Source organism: Eumetopias jubatus, unplaced genomic scaffold (assembly GCF_037043125.1).
Source record: "Eumetopias jubatus isolate StellerSeaLion01/CBP00866 unplaced genomic scaffold, mEumJub1_p1.0 scaffold_3, whole genome shotgun sequence".
Lineage (NCBI taxonomy): Eukaryota > Metazoa > Chordata > Mammalia > Carnivora > Otariidae > Eumetopias > Eumetopias jubatus.
The window spans coordinates 55429609-55446283 of NW_028274809.1; the positions used below are offsets into that span (position 1 = coordinate 55429609).

The window sequence follows — 16675 nt, forward strand, 5'->3', positions numbered from 1 at the left end:
TCTTGCTGTGTCTCTCTCTGTCAAATAAATAAATAAGTAAATAAATAAATTTCAAAATTAACTAAAGGAGAAAATATTTAGGAGAGTCTCCTGCAAGTAGGACCCTGAGTCCGGGGTTGGCCTCCAGCCTCAGCCTGCATGTCCTCTTCCGTCCTGCTCTCCGTGGCACCCCGGCCCTCTCTTCCCCACTCCTGTCTCCCTTCGCTCGCGTCCATCCCTGTTCGTGTTCACATCCACATCTGTACGTGTAGCACAGCTCCCAGATCCTTCGTGGGAAAAATGAGCACCCTCTCTTCTTTCAGGATGTCCCCTGGCCTTTCTCATCCGGTGAGTCCACCCAGCACCATCTGTGGTGGAGCAAATGGAAGGTGTGTCTTGGTCAAAACCGAAGTTCATGGTCTACTGAGATCTGGAGGTCTCCATGGCAGGCGACAATATACGTATTAGTAGTCATGTGTGAGCTGGATATTTTGTGTCCTGTCTTGTCCGCTGTGGATTAAAAACAGGATCATAATCTAACTGGCTGGCACCCTGGGAGTAGTACATAGCCCCACCCCCCACCCCACCCCCGTCTTATTTTTCCCTTTTCCCTATGGCTCTATTAATGTAACACAATGGCGTTACATGCATATTTGCTTCTTGTAAATAGCTCGTGTTTACCAAAATAATTATCACTTTTCATTTCTTGCAGCCAGTTTCCATTGTCCTCACCAGTGAAAGCCGGAAAATCGTGTCAGTGACTCGGGTTCCTCTCCTCCACCTGTTTTTTTGTTTTACTTCAGGCGTTGGTGAAGGTCAATGTGAAACTGAAGCCGATGCTGGATTCCGTGGCGGCGAACAGAAGTAAGTGGGAAGAGCTGCACCAGAAAAGGCCGCTGGCGTCGGCTGCCTCCCCCTCCTCCGCCAGCCTCTTGCCGGCCGCCGGGGAAGACAGAAACTAACCGTCCAGCTTCGCGGCCGCCGCAGAATGACCGTGTCCTGAAGGGCCGACCTCGGTCCAGTCGGCGGCATCCCTTGGCCCCTTTTCGCTCAGGCAGATGAAGTCTCAGTTTGCGCGGGGAAGCACGCCTGGGCTTTCCCCTTGAAGGGGGGTCAGCAGAGGAGAGCGCGGCCCTGAGGGACGCAGCCGCAGGCGGGGAGGGAGCGCGGCCCCGGCCCTGGGCTTTCCCCGCCGGCCGGCCGCCGAGCACCCAGGGCCTGAGGCTGAGCCGGGGCGCTGCGCAGACGAGCCGGCGCCTGAGGACAGCCGGCCCTGCTCCTTCCCCGCCCAGGGAGCCCGGAGCAGTGAGGACGCCCTTAGCGCTGCTTCACTTCCTATCCCGCCCTTGATTTGTTACAGGCCACGCAACGCCTGCCTTTGCATCCTCTCCTCAGCGCTCTTTTGTGCCACATTGTCCCAAGAATCCCACTTTGTATTCTGTAGAGGTATCTTATTTTTATCCCAAAGCTTCTTAATGATGGATCAGAGCCTTTAGAATCGCCTCCCTAAGATATAAACTATAGTATCCCTACAGATACCAATCATGTCTAGTTTTCCCCTAAAAGGCCCATAGTAGGGAGACAGCAGATGTGTTTGTGTGACTGGTGTTTATACAACACTCATAACACTCCATGGGGATTGCGGTTCCCTTTTTCAGTTTTTTAAAATTCAACCTTCCTTGTAGACCAAGTTTTCTCCCAGGAGGAATGGGTTAAGAGACTTTAATTAAAGGAGGAATGAAAGGACATCCACAGCTGGATTTACCACAGGTGACACATGAATACTTAGGAACTCTTCCCAACAGCAGGGACATTTTCCAGACACAGCAGAACCATGGAGAACGATCACAGACTACCTTGAGTTCTCTTAGGGGTAAGTTTTTGTAAACCATTTAAGGTTCCGACCAAAACCAACCTAAAGCCAAATGCAGTGGTCCTCAGTTTTCGATTTTTCCTTAAGTGTAAGAAATGATGCTTGAAAAGTGAAGAAATAACAGTCTGGCCAGAGGACAAATATTTTCTAGGAAACTAGGTTTATAATTAGAATAGACGATATTAAATTGATGCAATGACTACAAAACTACTTTGCGCCCCGTTTTACCTGAGAGGTTGAGGATGTGGTTTGATTTGTCCAAAGAACACTGGACTAGAAGCTAGACTTCCTGCCCTGGCTTTGGCACGACTGATCAGGTGACTGTAGACAAGTCACCTAACTTCTCCCAGCCTGTTTCCACATCTGTTGAATGAGATTATATTAGGAAAAGATTTTCAAACATATTTTAACCTTAGAACTCCTTGTGCAAATAAGCCTTACGAGGACTGTCCAAGATATAAAACGTCTAAAAACTGAAATTTTCTGCTTGAAGCCAGGTTGGGGGATCCAGAACCCTGTAAATTCTCCTCTCTTTGATTACACACGTGCCGGTCCATAAAGGAGCTCTGAGGAGTTGAAAGGTTCCTGGACTAGATGAACCTTGAAGTCCATTCCAGCTCTGGAAAATCCCAAGTTCACCATTTTTGTTCTTGTTTTTACTGGTCAATATCAGTTATTAACTTGACTCCTCAAATATTAAAGAAATAAGGACCACGTTCCACAAAGAGCACTGTTCCCCCAGAGGCACACAGTAGACATTCCAGAAATGTTTAAAGAATGGGTAAAGGAAGGTACCAAAACAGGAGTGAGGGAAGAGCGGGTATCGGGAGGGAAGACGTAAGATTGTTCATGGCAAGAAATAAAGTATCAGAAAATTATAAACCAGGCAAGCGGGGGGTGGGGGGCAGTGAGCGAGGAAGATGAGAAGCAAAAGACACCCAAAAAGAAACAGACGCTGAGGCAGCTGGTAAGAGGACTGCCAAAGGCCAAGTAAACAATCCAAACAAAGAAAAATGGTGCCTCTACCCCCCAAAATGAGGACGCAGATTCCTGTCATCAATTGCTTAGAAAAGAGAGACACTTGAGGGGGGTTTGGCCAAAGAGAGGAGGGAGTGGGAGCCTGAACAATAAGGTTCCCAGCTCACCTTCACAAGTGCCTCTGCAGGGAAGGCTGGAGGAGCTGGGCGAGAAAATGAGTGCAGGGAAATTGCCTCCACAGAGCAGGTAAGAGGAGCTTGTTCAGATTTATGGATTTTATTAAGCCAGTTTTCTGAATCGCTCTGTTAGAAAGGAAAATAGCTTCTGCCGCGCCGTCTCGCCTCCTTCAGGTGAGGAACAAAGCGGGGGTGGAGTTGGGGACAGACCCTGGTCGGCGTCTGCAAACTCAGAAGCACTGCAGGTGTTTCTAGCTATTGCGCTGCATCCTGTTTATATCACAGACGGGAATTGAAAATCAGTCCGTGTGAGGCAGAGACGAACCCACATCTGTTATGCTCCCCAACAATAAATAAATAAATAGCCCCGACAGACGGATGCCAGCCTATCTAGAGCAAAATTTTAAAGCATGTGCTTTATGATAAAACTAGACCCAGGGTCCGACGGAGACTGCAGGCAGCTACGGGTACTGTAGGCGCCCTGAACGTTGATGCTACATATTGCTAAGGGGAACATAATTTATAGCACAAACCCTACGGCTTCCACTAAGGTTGAGCTTTCGTCTCATTTTCTTGCCTTTTTATTGGCTTCACTGCACGGTTGCCAATAGCAACATCCACTGGTGGCAAGGGGAGTTCAACACCATCACAATCTGCCATACACTGGAGCCCTGACAATGTCAACCATCAATCAAGTAGCTGTGTGTAATTGCCTCCATCTATTTCTCCTGTCTCGAGGTATCTTTCCTATTGTGGGTCAAAATTCAGAAACTGCTGACTAATGCCATGGGTCTGTTCCTCAGAGACCATGAAGCAGTGGAAAGGACAGCAGCGCCCTCCCTGTGCAACCCCGGGGGTGAGAGGTTGAACACTTGCAAGTTGGGAGATATTTTTAATCTCTTTTCTAAATAATGCATAATTTTCCAAGACTGTGAGGGATGTGTGGTTATCTATGTACTCAGCTTTTCTACAATACACAGAAATTTTCTCAGTCCTTATTATTGTTTATTTCCTACTGGAGGAAGGCAATTGAAATGTGAGCCTCTTATAAAACCTTCACCTGACCAGACAATGTTTGCTTGCTCCAGTCTCTTGGCCATTAATTGTTGTAATGACTTCATCCTACTTTCTCCGTGTGATGTATTTTTTCAGACACGCTATTTATTTTCTTGTTAGTCAAAATGTACATAATACACGCACAACCTATGATGTAGCTTGCGATCCCGGCCAGGAGGGACAGCGTGCAAACTGTAAAGGGCACCAGGCAATGCACAGCCGATGGGGGCTCCCCGTCCCCTTGGCCACCAGCTGGACCTGTTCTCTTGGGACTCTCCAGGTCTTGGGTTTTCCACCTGCAAAATAAAAGCGCTGGCTCTTATTCAGTTCATTTCTGCACCAGAGAACCAAGCTGTATTTAATTTTTAAAATGATTTCTACATAAAGGTCTTATTTACTCTTCTCAAATAAAAGAGGAGCACACCCACAAAGGTCATCTTCTCTCTAAAGACAAAATAAAAAGTTACATACATGGATAGATATAAAACATCCTTACCACAGATACATCTGAGCCTGCCTCTAGTGATCATGAAAGATATGGTCATCAGTACATTTTTTTTTAAATATACCCTTTTACTTCATAGAGGACAATTTTAGATTATCTCATATCTAGATGTCCCATAAATGGCAGTCACTTTAATTTAGAAGTCAATTTATAAAGTGAGTCAGGTGAAATTAAAATTGCGTGTGTTTTTTATTTCTAAGATCTGAGATGTCTATACATTTCCAGGTATTTTATATTTGCATACATGTTGCATTGGGGTTAGAAATAATCTTTAACATTTTGTTAGTGTAACAACAATATTATCTAACGTTAACACTACAGGAATTCAGTTGATTTTTTTCATGTATCAAGATTTATCATACTTTATCCCCTTACCTTAGGTCATTAAACAGAGTCTGCTCAATTTACTTTGCAGTACAATTATTTTAAAATCCATGTCTCCTGCTGACTCTTAGTGAATTGCCGAAAGATATAGTCTCATCCCTAGAAATAGTGTGAAACAACTCCTTTCAAGCAGGACAGAAATCTAAACATATTGGGGGAGATTTAAATCTAAAGAAAAATGTCTGGGCTGGAAAAAATAAAAACTCAAAAGAAGATTCATTAAACAGAACAAGAACAAAACCTAATTTGGGCCCGTACAAACTCTGGCCACACCAGCACAGGGAGGTTTCATTATCTGCTTCAGCCTAACAGCCTCTGAAACAATCGTTCTGCCACTTGCTGTCAAGCATTCCCCAAACTCAAATGCAGCAGGAAATGTAAAGGCTGAGTCTTGGCTACAAGAAGGCCAGAGTTGCCTAAGTGAGCCGTCACAGAATCCAAGACAGAGATGGCAGAAACAAAATGAAGCGTGTCCAGGGACTGTCATGAGCAGCACACGGTTCAGCAATGCCTGGTGTCCTGTTCACATGTTCGTGTTACTACTTTTCCTCAACTAGCAATTTGGGGTTACATCTTCCCTAATTTAATTTTGAATCTTCTTGCATATTTGGCACATCTCTCAACAGGGCTAAAGATCAGCTGTTTATCTGTGTGGCATATCTATACCAATATTGTCGAATGTATACACTGGCATAGAAAGAAATATGTTTATTAAGTAAATGAAGTATTCGCTGAGACCAAAATGTGCTATTTGCAGCTATCATCTATCTTTGTGTTCACTTTCTGTGTGTATATGTGTATCAGAATCTCAATTTGTTTTCTTTAGATTCAGATCAAATCATCTTTAGACGAATTAAGAAAGAAGAGAAAGAAAAAGGGAAGGAAGGAAGGGAGGGAGAGGGAGGGAGGGAGGAAGGGTGGGGAGAGAGAAAAAGAAACAGCATACAATGGAAATAAGAGACTAGGTTTTGTTAAGTCTCATTCCCATAGGGGAAAACTGCTTTTGCCGTTTTATTTTGATATACAATAATCTACAAAGGATCCCCCCTGGATTTGCTTCCTAATTATTATTGTTCTACACAAAAGAAGGGAAATTCTCTTCAGCTGAGTTGTTTGAAGTCACTCTCTGTGCAGATCTGCCAGGCTGTTTCATTGTTGAGAATACTACCTTGCAGATCGCGGTGCCATTTCCCAAGCAGCCAGTTCATGAGTTTGAAACAATCTGCTTTAAGAGACCTAACTATCTTTGTTTTTAATAAAATGCTTAAAGTTTAAGAAGCCTCTGGAATAATCTTTCTCTCTTGAGAAGGGTGATCTAAAGGCTGAAAGAGGCAAGCATGGCATCCGAATAGCGACAATTTAGACTGTCAATTTAGCCCATTAACCTTGTCTTGATCTGTGATGTTTGCCCATGAGAGGGATCCTGAGACCCTCCTGTCCGTGGAGCATTTTAAAGATGACAAAAGGTTCTTCGAATTACTGAAGATCTTCTGGAGGGAGAAGCCTCGGCCGAAAGCGGGCTCCCGCGGGCTCCCGCGTCCGTTACAGATTGCTCGAATTTGCATGGGCAATTACACAGGGGGATCACATCAATGCAGCGCTGCCAGCCACACTGACGCCATACAATTACACAATGGCTTCGGTGCTTAAACTTTAAAATTCTTACACCATTGTGCCTGTTCTATTAGAACAAACTGCAGCAAATGATCCAAAGCCAGTTCAAATGACTGGAGAGGCGGTGCCCAGGGGAAGCGAGGGAAGAGGTGCAGGGTGGCCCCTACCGGCCAGCCGAAGCAATCGCCAGCCCCCGCGTGCTGGCTGCAGCCACCACAGGCTTCTTTCTGTGCCTTTGCTGCCCAAGATTTTCTAGTGGGGCCAACGGTAAGAGTCGCCTAATTCACAGAAGGGCTGTGAGGATTAATAAGGGGAGTTAGGCAAAGCAGGACCTGGTCCTAGTACAGAAAGTACAGCATAAACACGAAGCTTAGAGTAACTCTTTGTTTGGATGGTTGACTGCTTTCTTTAAATGCCAGTATCCACAGTCGTGCCTTCTCTACTAATTCCATTTATGAGCTATAATGCTATTGTGCTTCCCTTGATAATTTAGATAATAATACTGTGAACACCCAAATATAGGCAACTTGATAAAAAAAAAAAACCCAAGGTATATCCAAGAAGGAAATCTAATTAAAATATTAATAAAGCTGAAACTACCAGCAAAAAGAAAGTTCATAATGAGGTTAAATGGTTTACTATCTGAGCATAAATGTCCCCAAGTGTTGATCTGGTATACAATCTTGTTAAAAGATTGAACAGATGCTCCTAAAAGTCAATTACATTACCAATTGGCACTAATTTATTCTTTTTCCCTGTTTATTGTTGAGAGGAAGCAAGGTAACTGAGCCCCTGAAACTGGCCATCCTGAAGAAAATGGCCTGCCAATGAGAGGGAAAAGGAAAGAACAACCGGCAAATGGTTTTGCAGAAGGTCTTCCGTTATCAAGGAAGATGTCTGCCCACGGCTGTGGTAGTTGAGATGTTCAGAAATGACCGATTTACCAATAGGAAAGGATCACATTTGTGGGATAAATAAGAAATCATACCTTCCAACTGTTTTACAAGACAATGCCGAATAGATTACACATACAAATAGAACAGGATTTGATCATCTCACGGTTTAGCAGGCAGAAACATAAGCATATGAAGAACCAAACCTCATGCTTTTAGCTCCTACACATTTTGCCTGAATGGAACTCTTCTACGTGGTAAACATGCCTCCCTCATGCAGCAAAATCCATCGAGCCCAACATCGTTTCCTCAAAGCCTCGTTTCTTTCAATAAGGCACTAAATCATTTTATCTCAACCACCAAGTGCTTTCTTATTGCTAGGAAAGGTACATTTACTTTCTGATACATGCTCCAGTTTTCAAGATTCTGTTGGAAACAAAATGAGCCTTTATGACATTCTATAATATTCCATCCCATTTATTGCTTTCCAGAATTTCTATCATTAATTAAAGGGCCTTCTTTCACCCTCCCCCCCCAAAACGCTAATCTATTCCCCAACTGCCTATCAGAGACTAAATAAAAGTCAATGTTCACAGCAGCAGTGATGGTCATGCCAATTTCACAGTGTGATTTGTGCACTCATTTCATTTTGAAAATGACCCTGCCCTCCATCTGTCTAAACCGAATGTCCTGCTTTTTTCAAGCCAGGCCTCAGGAACAGTAGCACATGAAACAAGGGGAAAAGACACAGAGCAGCCTCCCTCCTGCGCCTGTCGGCTGCCACGCCCACAGACAGGCACCAACACAGAGAGGCCCCCAACTGACGCCTGAAGGGATCAGCAAAATTTGGGGAAGAGCAGATAGTCGTCCTATTTTTCATCCATTTCCAAGAAGCCATTTGAAAGTGAATGCTTTCATGATATAAATCCAATTCTGAAAAAAAGACTGACCAAAGATAAAAAGGTAGTTTCCCATTTCAATGTTCTGTTGTCTTACCTTGATTTAACAGTAACTTACCCAAAGTAACAGTTAATACATAAGGATTTTAAAATACTGTGCCTGAGTTTCCAAGGGACAAATGTAGTCAGGCAGCCATAAAGGTGAAGATCCTCCCACACCCACCCCTCAATTATTGGGCAGCACTAATCAGCCTCTGTCAAACCACATACCTGCTAAGTTGAAGGCCCTAAAAGGGTGCACCCAGAGGTTGGGTTGAAAGAAGTGTCTGAGGAGAGTTATAGGAGTCTTCATTGCCTGTTTTCTCGGGGTATCTCAGGTGTGTGAGAGCCCCCACTCAACCCTATGAAATATATGTAGTTTGTTCCTCTCTTGATATTCATGCAGTAGCAAGTTCCTTTTCTGGTCCCACTCAGAGCTTCACAGCTCTGCCAATTTCTCAGCGAGAGAGAAGACTGAATGAGTACATAAAGTCAGTTGTTTTTTGATATGAACAATCACACACCTGGAGAAGTCTCCTCTTAGATACACCAGGTGACTGACTAGAAGCTATACCACCCCACCCACTAATTAATTCCTAACATCTGCTCACAGCTGCCATTCCGATCTGGAAGTTCAAATTTCTACTGCCCACACCAAGTCGGTTGGTTGGTTGGTTGAATGTACGAAAACGACACTAAGCTTCCATTCTACAAACGCTAGGCTCTTACAAACTCATCTAAAGCGGATATACATAATGAGTTACTTACCAGTCACTATTTCCTACTGAAACTAGATGTTGGATATCCTGGCACAGCTGCTACCTATCTAACTGTGTGGTCTTAAGCAAATAACTTAAACCTTTCCAGTACACAGATTCTTTACCTGCAATATACAGAATATGGAGCGGTTATTAAGATCAGGGAAAAAAAGGACATAAATGGTCTAATAATACAATATGGTTGGAGTCGTGTCTAAAATTTACATATAGATAAGCTGCATGGGCAGCAAAACTATAAAGGAGGAAGATAAAGGACTTGCACTGAAGTCTTTTAAGTATACAGCAAAAACATGCTTTTATTTGGACACCGTTTATCTTAGGGACTAGACAGGCCAATGCATATGATAGAAGACCAGTGGAGATCTAGGTAGATCAAGGAAGAATGGTTTCTTTTTTGTAGTGAAAGCCAGAGGACCAAGGCAGGAGATGCAGCCAAGTTTAAACGCTGCCATCTGCTCTGTAATAATTCTTTATGAAAAATAAGGGGATGGAGACACTTGAATCTAAAATTGAATGTCTCACAGTAGCATATAATACAAAACCATTTCCTACAGTCACCTGTGAAAACGACAAAAATAAAGACTTTTGGTCTCTCCATATTACCTTCGTAGAAAGTATGCACTCGGGTCAGCTCGTGTTCCCTCTCTCGCTCTCTCTCTCTCTGTCAAATAAATAAATAAAATCTTAACAACAACAACAAAAAAAACCTACTCTAATTCCAGGGCAATTCAAGGAGCTATCCACCTTTTCCTTCCCGCTAATTCACAAGCACAAAACACGAACCGGCACCTTTGTATGCACTGCAAACTTAAAAAGGCTTAAAAAAAACAAAGGATTTCAGACAATAACCCTTCCTCCCCCACGCGAGACACCGAAATGATACAACTGGCAGCCAACAATCTCCATAAAATACAGGTGGGAAGAGGTACTGAAACCTCATCTCCTCCCATGCCTGTGAGTGGGTCCCGCGAGACTAGGGCCCCAGCATACAGCGCGGTCACGTTCCGGCTACGCCACAACTAGAGTGGTGCATGCCGGGAAGTGAAGTTTTCATCTCTGAGCTACCTAGAAGAGTGTGTTCAGTCTTGCGTAACAAACGGCCTTAGCAGCCTAAAGTCTTCGAGGATAGATTTAATAATGGAAAGACTAACTTCACTGATTACTTTTTATTCCTAATGGGCTTATTCCGTTACAAAGAAATCTCAGGACAAGCAGCCTTCCGTTTCCGGCGGCTTGTTGCCGTGGTAACCAGCGCGCACCACCACCACCACCACCGCGGCGGTTATGGCCGGGCTGAGCGGCGCGCAGATCCCCGATGGGGAGTTCACCGCTGTCGTGTACCGCCTCATCCGCGATTCCCGCTACGCCGAGGCGGTGCAGCTGCTGGGCGGCGAGCTCCAGCGGAGCCCGAGGAGCCGCGCCGGCCTGTCGCTGCTGGGCTACTGCTACTACCGCCTGCAGGAGTTCGCGCTGGCCGCCGAGTGCTATGAGCAGCTGGGCCAGCTGCACCCCGAACTGGAGCAGTACCGCCTGTACCAGGCCCAGGCCCTGTACAAGGCCTGCCTTTACCCAGAGGCCACCCGGGTGGCCTTCCTCCTGCTGGACAACCCCGCCTACCACAGCCGGGTCCTCCGTCTGCAAGCCGCGATCAAGTACAGCGAGGGCGACCTGCCCGGGGCCAAGAGCCTGGTGGAGCAGCTGCTGAGTGGGGAAGGGGGAGAGGACAGCGGGGGCGAGAACGAGCCCGACGGCCAGGTCAACCTGGGTTGTTTGCTCTACAAGGAGGGCCAGTATGAAGCCGCGTGCGCCAAGTTCTTTGCGGCCCTCCAGGCTTCGGGCTACCGGCCTGACCTTTCCTACAACCTGGCTTTGGCCTACTACAGCCGCCGGCACTATGCCCCGGCGCTCAAGTACATCGCCGACATCATTGAGCGTGGCATCCGCCAGCACCCGGAGCTAGGTGTGGGCATGACCACGGAGGGCATTGACGTTCGAAGCGTTGGCAACACCTTAGTCCTTCACCAGACTGCCCTGGTGGAAGCCTTCAACCTCAAGGCAGCCATCGAGTACCAACTGAGAAACTATGAGGCGGCCCAGGAGGCCCTCACTGACATGCCACCTCGGGCAGAAGAAGAGTTAGACCCCGTGACCCTGCACAACCAGGCGCTCATGAACATGGATGCCAGGCCTACGGAGGGGTTTGAAAAGCTACAGTTTTTGCTCCAACAGAACCCCTTTCCCCCAGAGACCTTTGGCAACCTGCTGTTGCTCTACTGCAAGTATGAGTATTTTGACCTGGCAGCCGATGTCCTGGCAGAGAACGCCCATTTGACCTACAGGTTGCTCACACCCTATCTCTATGACTTCCTGGATGCCATGATCACTTGCCAGACAGCCCCCGAAGAGGCTTTCATCAAGCTTGATGGGCTAGCGGGGATGCTGACCGAACAGCTCCGGAGACTCACCATACAAGTACAGGAAGCAAGACACAACAGGGATGACGAAGCTGTCAAAAAGGCAGTGAATGAGTACGATGACACTCTGGAGAAGTATATTCCCGTGTTGATGGCCCAGGCAAAGATCTACTGGAACCTGGAGAATTATCCAATGGTGGAAAAGATCTTCCGCAAATCTGTGGAATTCTGTAACGACCATGATGTGTGGAAGCTGAATGTGGCTCACGTCCTGTTCATGCAGGAAAACAAATACAAAGAAGCTATCGGTTTCTATGAACCCATAGTCAAGAAGCATTATGACAACATCCTGAACGTCAGTGCTATTGTGCTGGCTAACCTGTGTGTCTCATACATTATGACAAGTCAGAATGAAGAAGCTGAGGAGTTGATGAGAAAGATCGAAAAGGAGGAGGAGCAGCTGTCCTATGATGACCCAGATAAGAAAATCTACCACCTCTGCATTGTGAATTTGGTGATAGGGACCCTCTATTGTACCAAAGGAAATTATGACTTTGGTATTTCTCGGGTTATCAAAAGCCTGGAACCTTACCATAAGAAACTGGGAACTGATACCTGGTTTTATGCCAAAAGATGTTTCCTGTCCTTATTGGAAAACATGTCAAAACACATGATTGTGCTTCGTGACAGTGTTATTCAAGAATGTGTCCAGTTTCTACAACAATGTGAACTTTATGGCAGTAACATACCTGCCGTTATTGAACAACCCCTGGAAGAAGAAAGAATGCATACTGGAAAGAATACAGTCACCTATGAATCCAGACAGTTAAAAGCTTTGATTTATGAGATTATAGGATGGAATGTATAGTAATGTCTGATAATAGCATTTATCAGAATGGCTCTGTTATTTATATTTGTCCTCTATTTTGTTTGTGTCCATCCTTTGGCAACTTTACATTTGTTACATATTGAGCCTTGTACAGTTTAACATTGAAATAGTTTAGATGTAACTTTTGAGAAACGTCACAAAAAAATATAATAAAAAGAACTGTACCCTAGAAGGATTTATGAAAAAATTCAAAAGTGGATGAGGAAGTTGTGTCATTATTTGTAATGCCCATGTTCTCATTTGTATTTCATGCTTTGCTTTATCCTAAGGAAACCCTGTATCATAAGATTTCATCTTCCAGGGACTAGGCACTATCAACTGTATGGGAAATCTGGACATTCATAACTATTTCAAAGATTGTGTATTCTACTCCCAACAATTTACCCTTATAATTACATTAATTTGTAATGCAGACATTTTGGATAGATTACAGTATGTTTGGGCAGAGTTTTCCAGTATGGTTGTAATTCTTTAACAAAAATTCCTTGTGTTCTAGATATTGCTGGCTGTTTTTAATTTGCAAGATTCATGGGAAATCTTGTGCCATAACAAAATTATGATGCTATGGTGTGGATACAATAAAGAATTGACAAATTTCCATGGTTTTCTTTGCTCCATTCGTTAATTTGAATATATGAACATAAACATGATCCTTCTATTTATGGAGTTGATCTATTAACAATGATTAATAACAGAAGGTAGCCTTACAACTTTCTTAAATTTAGGACACATTCATGCTGGAGTTTGTTTCCATGTTGTAGCCTCTTGAAAAAAGAAAAATATTCACATTTCCATGACCCCAACAAATTCTCCTACTCACACTACAGATGGAGTGATATATCAGTGGATTCTGAAACTATCTAGTAGATTTCATAATGCCGGTTTCATATTCAAAACCCTATCAATAATATTTTCAGCTTCTCACTGTGACCCTCACTTACTCTGCTCAGGCATTTAATTTTCTATAAGCTGCTAGAGTGTCATTCTTTCCCCCACCACTTACCTTTTTTTGCTCCTTATAAATGTAACTGGCCCATTCTACCTGAACTAGAAAAAAATCAAAAATACTAGATTGAACCATATGTAAGTGCTGATTTAGAAAGCTTTCAACCTATATGTATAACAGCAGTTTCTTTGGTTTGACCTAATAGCTTTCGATGACTGATAGGGATCCTGCTATTTTTTTCCCCTTCAAAGAGGAACAGATTAGGGGCGCCTGGGTGGCTCAGTCCTTAAGCGTCTGCCTTCAGCTCAGGTCATGATCCCAGGGTCCTGGGATCGAGTCCCGCATGGGGCTCCCTGCTTGGCAGGAAGCCTGCTTCTCCCTCTCCCACTTCCCCCTGCTTGTGTTCCCTCTCTCTCTGTCTCTCTCTGTCAAATAAAATCTTAAAAAAAACAAAACAAAACAAATTAGCTACATAGGTATCTAGACGCATTATGCTCCAAATAGTTCCTCTATAGCATGACATCTTTGGGTGCTGAAATGCTATCTGTCCAAGAGTTTGGCTCATTATGAATACTAAAGCATGGTATCTAATTTATGTCACTTTTAATCTGTACCATTTATCTAGCTTATAGTGATGGCCCCATATTTGGAAAAAAATCTGAAGGGATCTTTGAGTTTACATGCCGTATACTGGAGATTATTTCCCATTTCCTTAGGAAATAGAGGAAACACTAGTGTCCTTGGTCGCGTAAGTGACTCCTTTCGGATTCTAGCTAGTTCCTTCTACTGCAAATAACTACCAGAGAACCTAAAGAAATTCTGTGTGTCTTCCGTTTCCGGCGGGCTTGTTGCCGTGGTAACCACCACCACCACCACCGCGGCGGTTATGGCCGGGCTGAGCGGCGCGCAGATCCCCGATGGGGAGTTCACCGCTGTCGTGTACCGCCTCATCCGCGATTCCCGCTACGCCGAGGCGGTGCAGCTGCTGGGCGGCGAGCTCCAGCGGAGCCCGAGGAGCCGCGCCGGCCTGTCGCTGCTGGGCTACTGCTACTACCGCCTGCAGGAGTTCGCGCTGGCCGCCGAGTGCTATGAGCAGCTGGGCCAGCTGCACCCCGAACTGGAGCAGTACCGCCTGTACCAGGCCCAGGCCCTGTACAAGGCCTGCCTTTACCCAGAGGCCACCCGGGTGGCCTTCCTCCTGCTGGACAACCCCGCCTACCACAGCCGGGTCCTCCGTCTGCAAGCCGCGATCAAGTACAGCGAGGGCGACCTGCCCGGGGCCAAGAGCCTGGTGGAGCAGCTGCTGAGTGGGGAAGGGGGAGAGGACAGCGGGGGCGAGAACGAGCCCGACGGCCAGGTCAACCTGGGTTGTTTGCTCTACAAGGAGGGCCAGTATGAAGCCGCGTGCGCCAAGTTCTTTGCGGCCCTCCAGGCTTCGGGCTACCGGCCTGACCTTTCCTACAACCTGGCTTTGGCCTACTACAGCCGCCGGCACTATGCCCCGGCGCTCAAGTACATCGCCGACATCATTGAGCGTGGCATCCGCCAGCACCCGGAGCTAGGTGTGGGCATGACCACGGAGGGCATTGACGTTCGAAGCGTTGGCAACACCTTAGTCCTTCACCAGACTGCCCTGGTGGAAGCCTTCAACCTCAAGGCAGCCATCGAGTACCAACTGAGAAACTATGAGGCGGCCCAGGAGGCCCTCACTGACATGCCACCTCGGGCAGAAGAAGAGTTAGACCCCGTGACCCTGCACAACCAGGCGCTCATGAACATGGATGCCAGGCCTACGGAGGGGTTTGAAAAGCTACAGTTTTTGCTCCAACAGAACCCCTTTCCCCCAGAGACCTTTGGCAACCTGCTGTTGCTCTACTGCAAGTATGAGTATTTTGACCTGGCAGCCGATGTCCTGGCAGAGAACGCCCATTTGACCTACAGGTTGCTCACACCCTATCTCTATGACTTCCTGGATGCCATGATCACTTGCCAGACAGCCCCCGAAGAGGCTTTCATCAAGCTTGATGGGCTAGCGGGGATGCTGACCGAACAGCTCCGGAGACTCACCATACAAGTACAGGAAGCAAGACACAACAGGGATGATGAAGCTGTCAAAAAGGCAGTGAATGAGTACGATGACACTCTGGAGAAGTATATTCCCGTGTTGATGGCCCAGGCAAAGATCTACTGGAACCTGGAGAATTATCCAATGGTGGAAAAGATCTTCCGCAAATCTGTGGAATTCTATAACGACCATGATGTGTGGAAGCTGAATGTGGCTCACGTCCTGTTCATGCAGGAAAACAAATACAAAGAAGCTATCGGTTTCTATGAACCCATAGTCAAGAAGCATTATGACAACATCCTGAACGTCAGTGCTATTGTGCTGGCTAACCTGTGTGTCTCATACATTATGACAAGTCAGAATGAAGAAGCTGAGGAGTTGATGAGAAAGATCGAAAAGGAGGAGGAGCAGCTGTCCTATGATGACCCAGATAAGAAAATCTACCACCTCTGCATTGTGAATTTGGTGATAGGGACCCTCTATTGTACCAAAGGAAATTATGACTTTGGTATTTCTCGGGTTATCAAAAGCCTGGAACCTTACCATAAGAAACTGGGAACTGATACCTGGTTTTATGCCAAAAGATGTTTCCTGTCCTTATTAGAAAACATGTGATCGTGTTTCGTGACAGTGTTGTGTGTCCAGTTTCTAGAACAATGTGAACTTTGTGGCAGGAACATACCTGCCATTACTGAACAACCCCTGGAAGAAGAAAGAATGCATACTGGAAAGAATACAGTCACCTATGAATCCAGACAGTTAAAAGCTTTGATTTACAGAGGGGGAGATGAACCATGAGAGACAATGTACTCTGAAAAACAAACTGAGGGTTCTAGAGGGGAGGGGGGTGGGAGGATGGGTTAGCCTGGTGATGGGTATTAAAAAGGGCACGTACTGAATGGAGCACTGGGTGTTATACGCAAACAATGAACCATGGAACACTACATCAAAAACTAATGATGTAATGTATGGTGATTAACATAATAAAAATAAAAAGCTTTGATTTATGAGATTATAGGATGGAATATATAGTTATGTCTGATAATGGCATTTATCAGAATGGCTCTGTTATTTATATTTGTCCTCTGTATTTATCTTTGGCATCTTTACATGCTACATATTGAGCCTAGAACACTTAAAATTATAATAACAAATACTGTTTGAGGAATCTTTCCATTTAATTGAG

General features: G+C 45.4%; 2 protein-coding genes, 1 long non-coding RNA gene and 1 pseudogene across 3 annotated transcripts in view; 3 read left to right on the forward strand and 1 right to left on the reverse strand.

The window, feature by feature from the left end:
- The window catches only part of PDE11A (phosphodiesterase 11A), a 376001-nt gene extending 375060 nt beyond the window's left edge, over positions 1 to 941 (forward strand). Inside the window, exon 20 of the mRNA XM_028123415.2 lies at positions 783 to 941. Within this exon, the coding sequence (XP_027979216.1) occupies positions 783 to 941 (159 nt within the window). The remainder of the gene's footprint in view (positions 1 to 782) is intronic.
- A 2481-nt stretch (positions 942 to 3422) lies between these two features.
- On the reverse strand, positions 3423 to 9837 carry LOC114225215 (uncharacterized). The gene is made up of 3 exons (XR_003612518.2): positions 9779 to 9837; positions 9165 to 9279; positions 3423 to 4358 (listed from the first exon to the last, which is right to left on the reverse strand). It is a non-coding gene; the product is annotated as an uncharacterized LOC114225215 (long non-coding RNA).
- A 524-nt stretch (positions 9838 to 10361) lies between these two features.
- On the forward strand, positions 10362 to 12518 carry LOC148164694 (intraflagellar transport protein 70B-like). Its single transcript, XM_088021623.1, has one exon. The coding sequence runs from the start codon at positions 10460 to 10462 to the stop codon at positions 12455 to 12457; it is 1998 nt and encodes a 665-aa protein (XP_087877749.1). The 5' UTR covers positions 10362 to 10459; the 3' UTR covers positions 12458 to 12518.
- Positions 12519 to 14310: 1792 nt separating this feature from the next.
- LOC114225209 (intraflagellar transport protein 70B-like) lies at positions 14311 to 16287 on the forward strand (annotated as a pseudogene).
- The last annotated feature ends 388 nt before the right edge of the window (positions 16288 to 16675 follow it).